The sequence below is a fragment of the Lipotes vexillifer genome, unplaced genomic scaffold, assembly GCF_000442215.2.
Source record: "Lipotes vexillifer unplaced genomic scaffold, Lipotes_vexillifer_v1.1 scaffold24, whole genome shotgun sequence".
Classification (NCBI taxonomy): Eukaryota; Metazoa; Chordata; class Mammalia; order Artiodactyla; family Lipotidae; genus Lipotes; species Lipotes vexillifer.
The window spans coordinates 2,140,661-2,146,426 of record NW_006782914.1 but is presented as its reverse complement, the minus strand read 5'-3'; the positions used below and the strand labels follow the sequence as shown (position 1 = coordinate 2,146,426).

Sequence of the window (5,766 nt, the reverse complement as noted above, 5' to 3'; positions counted from 1 at the left end):
TTGTTGAATTTGTTCTCTTAGGGACACCCAGAATATTTTAAGTTCTCTTTTTCCCTGAACAGTTTAAAAAAAAAAAAATTTTTTTTTTTTTGACTGCACCTCGAGGCTTGTGGGATCTTAGTTCCTCAAACAGGGATTGAACCCAGGGCCATGAGAGTGAAAGCCTGGAATCCTAACCACTAGGCCACCAGGGAACTCCCCCTGAACAGTTCAAAAAATGGTCCTGAGTTCCAGATTAATTAAACCTGTTTTTACATTTGGCTTGGGATTTAGCTACTTACTTGTATAAATCAGATGATTCCTTATTCATTCTGTAAAAATAATGACATTTAAAATTGTATACTTCATTAGAGTTTATGGGATGTTTTTATCTAATTCACTGGATAATCACAGTAATCCCGTAGCCAGGGAGGTAGGTATTTTTCTCCATATTAGGATGGGAGGTAATATAGCCTGGTGATTAAGAGTGTGGGTTCTGGGGTTAGACAAGTGGAGTTTGAATTTCAGCTTTAGTAATTACTAGCCTAGTCTCAGCTAATAAACCCACTCAGTTTCCTTGTCTGTAAAATGAGGAGGAGATACCTATCTTATAGGGTCATTGTGAGAAGTAAATGATTAATTCATATAAAGCAATTGGAACAATACCTGGCATATAGTAAGTAGTCAATAAATTCTAACTGTGAAAACTATTATTGTTATTAATAGTATATGAAGAAATGGAAACTCAGAAAAGTTAAGCAATCTATCTAAGGTCACCTAGCTAGTTGGCAGGAGGGTTGGGGCTTTAATCAAGATTTGGAAGCTTTTGGTAACTAGTTTCTTTCCTCTATATTTACCACTGAATTCCTCATGCATTCCGGGGGGACTGTAAAATGAGTCATCCTTTTCTTCATCTTTCTTATCTTCATTTTCTTTTTGTTTCCTCCATTTAAAACTCATGGTTATTGTCTGTCCAGTAATGAGATCCACATGTCAGAATTCAGCATGAGAGGTATCAGCAAAGTATAGGGATGTCTGCAGCCCTGCAGATGGACTCTCCTTGACACAGAGATGCTGGGGACTCCTGGGGTCCCTCTGAATTTCGTGGAGTTAGGTAGTCTGGAAAAATTAACATTTCTGTTAAAGTATACAGTTGTTGCCACACATTCAGAGGTTTTTAAAAACAATTAATAAGCATATACTCCTCGATGCCTTAGTTTCTTTCCTCTTAAGAGGGAGAATACTTAAATTTTGGTGATCTCATTTGTCATTTCACATCCCTGTGAGGTAGTGAAAAAAATAGGCTATGTTATTTGGTTATATTATTTGGCAGTGGGTAGGGGAGTAATAAAAGTCCAGTGTGAAAAGAACACAAACTTTGGAGTCAGGCAGATGAGGTTCAAATCCTGGCTTCTCCACTGTTTATGTCTCCAAGTCCCATTTTCCTCATCTGTATAATAAGGATAAGCAGAGAGTTGTTTGGAGGCCTAAAGGAGAGATAATGCCAGGTACTTAGCATGTAAGTATGACTGTTACTGCTGTTGTGGGGAGATGACTTTTCACACTGGCCACTGTCACAGTTATGTAGGGACCCAGGTCTCCTCATTCCTCATGAATCATGCATGGATTTCTTCTGGGTATATTGTTTCTTTACATTTTAAAATCCAAGTGTTTTGACCTTTTGGTTACTAATTTATTTTTAATGTGCCTATTATGGAAGGTTGCTGGTTCTGGTGTGTTCATAAGGCCACGCACAATGCCCATTATGTCAAAATACCAAGCTTACCTCGTGTCATGAGGCAAAATTAATGTTAGTGAATCCAACAAGGAATATGACACTTACAGGATCTATCAAATGATGTTTGGGCAGCTATTCTCAGAAAGTGAAAGCAGTGGGTGTTTATTGAGTATTTACTTTGTGCTCAGCATTGTGTGAGGTAGGGGACACAAAAGAAACAGCTATTTTATCTGTTTCTCACAGAACTGACAGTTTTCTGGGGTAAATAGATGTGATTGAAACTGACACTATTAAAGAGCAATAATGAACACTATGTGATTCAGTCTTATTAGTTAAGTGGGCTCTGGTCTGGGCACTGCATGGGCTCTCATAGACTGATGGATAAGCACACAAGGAAGGCCACACTTAAAGCATGGTTTGGTAAATGAGCATAGAGTTATATACAGGGAGCACAGAAGAGGGATTATGTGGAGTGTGTGTGCCTTTGGGCGGTGGTGAGGGCTCCAAGGGAGAGGTGACACTTGGGGTAATCCTGATGACGAGTGGGGGATGCTGGAGAGAGGAGTACTGAGTGAGGAGGACAGGAAATCACAGTTTTAAAGGCACTGAGAGAGCCTGGGGGTGACGAGGAACAGCATTTTTCCAGTGGTCTGAGCCTAGGGTTTACGGGGTTAGTGGTGGGAGAGCAGGATGGAGGTGTGAGCAAGGGATAAGTCATTAGAGATGTTGTGTACCACAATGAGAAGTATGATCCTCAAGGCACTAGCAACCAAGCAAGCAAGAGATGATTATATCAGTGCTTCACAATGATCACTGTAGGGGGATCTTCCAGTAAAACAGGTAAGAAATAAAGGCTTGGATCAAGTCTTAGAAGAAAAAAAAAATGAATGAGTGAATGAATAATACAGTAAGTGGATGATACTGTTAGTGTTGTGAGGGTTTAGAGAAGCAGGATGCCATAGTGGGAACAGTATTTGAGGAAGACTGTGTGAAGGAGGAAGATTTGAGTGGACTTGCCCATTGTAGGTAGCCAATAAGCCGGATATTGAATGGCAATAGGATTTATATGAGAGAAGACAGGAAATAATACCAGGTTACATAAATGTGTGAGATGGTCATGGAGACAAATATAATTGGAAAAGAGTGATAGATAATATGATTTCATGTGTAAACTGGTTGCACATTTTGGAAAGCTTTGAAATACCAGGTTGAGGAATTTGAATTTATTTCTAGGAAATAAGAAGCCATAGAAGGAATAGGATGCCATAGAAGATTCTTAAATAGATATTTTGACATTTTCAGTTTGGATTAGAAATGTGTTAATGTATTGGGCCTCTTCATCTTGATTGGAGGAAGGTGTGTCTGATGAGATGACACTAGTTCTGATTCTTACATTTAATGGAAAAGCCACAGAGGCAGCATTACTTTTGGACCGGAAAATAAGGTTGGATGACCTCACTTTGGCTGTGGGGAGACTGTGGAGTAGTCCACTGTTGGGAGACAAAGAAAGCTGAGGCAGAAATGAGTGAGTGCCCATATGAGATTTTTGGCGATGCCAGTCTAGAGAGGGAATGGAGCAAATACAGGAGAAACTGCTTGCCCTGTGGAGTCTTTTAGGGATACAGTCGGCCCTCCTTATATCTTCAGGTTCTGCATCTGCAGATTCAACCAACCATGGATCAAAAATATTCCAAAAAATAGTCCAGAAAGTTCCAAAAAGCAAATCTTGAATTCGCTGCACACTGGCAACTATTTACGTGGCATTCACATTGTATTTACAACTATTTACATAGTATTTACATTGTATTAAGTATTATAAGTAATCTAGAGATTATCTAAAGTATATGAGAGGATGTGCATCGGTTATGTGCAAGTACTTTGCCATATTATATAAGGAACTTGAGCATCCTCAGATTTTGGTATCCCGTGGGGTCCTGGAACGAATCTCCTATGGGTACTGCAGGACAAGACTGTACACAACATGCACAGTCAATATCTCATTCCAACTCATAGCAGACATTAACTGATCTTTGTATGTTTTCCTATTGAGCTTAATGGTAGTCTTGGAGTTCTTGTTAACCCAGTGCTGCAGGCAGCTACTATCAGTTGATCAGAGCTGCACTGGAACTCAAACCCATATGTCATGTCTGGAGTAGGAAATGAATGAGCAATAGATGATGATTTACTCACAGTGCAAATCAATTTTTACTTTTCCAGGTGGAACTTGCAGAAATCTGCGCCAAGAGTGAGCATTACATTGGCACTGAAGGAGGAGGGATGGACCAGTCCATATCATTTCTTGCAGAAGAAGGAACTGTAGGTGGCATTGAGCTATTTGGAAATATCCACCAGGGAATGTTCACCCAGAGAGGAAGGCCTTGAGATCCCCAGAGTGCTTTTTTTTCTTGGCAGCCTATTCTTTTAGGCTCTATTGTAGGATGGTATTTCTCAACTGCTTTGTAATTCAAGGCTATCACCAGTTCACTGACTCTGTTTCATGTTGATCACCTCTCCCTTAAGTTTCCAGAATCATACCTCAGGGGTCTAGGTTTTTTTTTCCCCCTCCTTCTAATTCATTGTTAGTATGCGATTTCTCAACTCCCTAGTTATTGGGACCTCTTTTCTCACTCTTGTCCCAAATCATTTCATCTCATGGCATTTTCATAATCTCCTGTTGGTTTTAAACCCAAATGTTAGTTCTCTTACCACATATATTCACTAGTCCTCTTTTTTGTAATTTACTCTATGGTATCATTTTTCTCTGTCAACATTTTTGGGGCTTTAGTGGTAGGGAAAAGAATGTTGACAGGAAGCCAGGAATGAATTCCTTAGCCATTACCACTTCCCCTTGGTTATCAACTCCCATAGACAGAGCAGAGGTTTTCATAGTTGCCATAAACTGACCATTTTCAAAATAGAAACAGACATTTCTTTAAAATCTTTTCTTAGTTTTCGATCAGATTCCTACAGGTTTGGCTATTTTCCAAGAATACCTGGATTTCTTCTTATTAAGAAGAATAAGATTCTTACTCTTGATTCCCCTAAGCCAAAGACAGGAGGCATGAGGAAATTTGGTTTAATGCTAAGAAAATACTCTGGGTCTTTTGGATGAGACCTGACAAGCAGACATGATGGCAAGAGTCCTGTTGTTAACATAAGTTAGCTGTAGAGTCTGAACAAAGTCCAGATTCTTTGGGCTTGCAAAGTACTTCATGATCTGACCCCTGCTTTACCTGCCCTCTGCTCAGTTCTATCCTCTCACCATGGCTCATCCCTCATACACTAAGCTCCAGCTAAATTGCAATACCCAAAACTCTATTAACACCTCATATTATTTTTTGCCTGTGAACTTGCTTATACTCTTCCCTCTTCTTGACATCCTGTTTGGGTAAAGAAACCCTCTGTCTGTCCTACTTTTGCTCATCCTTTAAGTCTCAGTTTAGATTTCCCTTTTTTTCAGGGGCACCTACACTAGGCTATATCTGATCAGGTGCTACAACTGTGTTTCTATATAGTGCCCTGTGCTTTGCTACCCTTTTAACACAACCTGGCAGTGTATTTGACTATTTGACTGCCTTTCCCACTAGATTGTAATCTCTATGAGGGCAGGGACAGTGTCTGTCCTGTTCACTCTTGTATCTCCAGTGCCTACTACAGTGCCTGGAAGTCAGTACATAATATTTGAATGAATAAATGGATGCATTTTTGGGAAACATTTTTACTAAGGTAAATAAATGCATAAATGGTTAAACATTTTCTGAATTCTAATACATTATATCTCGCCTGTCATTTTTTTCTCAATAGGCCAAGTTGATAGAATTTAGTCCTCTGAGGGCAACTGATGTGAAACTCCCAAGTGGAGCAGTGTTTGTGATTGCCAACAGTTGTGTGGAAATGAATAAAGCAGCAACTTCTCATTTCAATATCAGGGTGATGGAGTGTCGGCTGGCTGCAAAGGTATGAACTTGGCAAACTAGTGAAACTTGAAGTTTCACTAGGCTTTCTCTTGTTCTTTTTCTCTTTGTTCCCTATTATTTTGTCTCTTTCCC

At 39.6% G+C, this 5,766-nt stretch overlaps 1 protein-coding gene across 3 annotated transcripts in view; it reads left to right on the top strand.

Annotated features, from left to right (window-relative positions):
- Positions 1-5,766, top strand: part of GALK2 (galactokinase 2) — a 142,568-nt gene that overhangs the window by 81,215 nt on the left and 55,587 nt on the right. For all 3 annotated transcript variants that reach the window (XM_007455544.1, XM_007455543.1, XM_007455542.1), the window contains exons 6-7: positions 3,935-4,033; positions 5,522-5,674. In XM_007455544.1, coding sequence (XP_007455606.1) covers positions 3,935-4,033; positions 5,522-5,674 — 252 coding nt within the window. The remainder of the gene's footprint in view (positions 1-3,934; positions 4,034-5,521; positions 5,675-5,766) is intronic.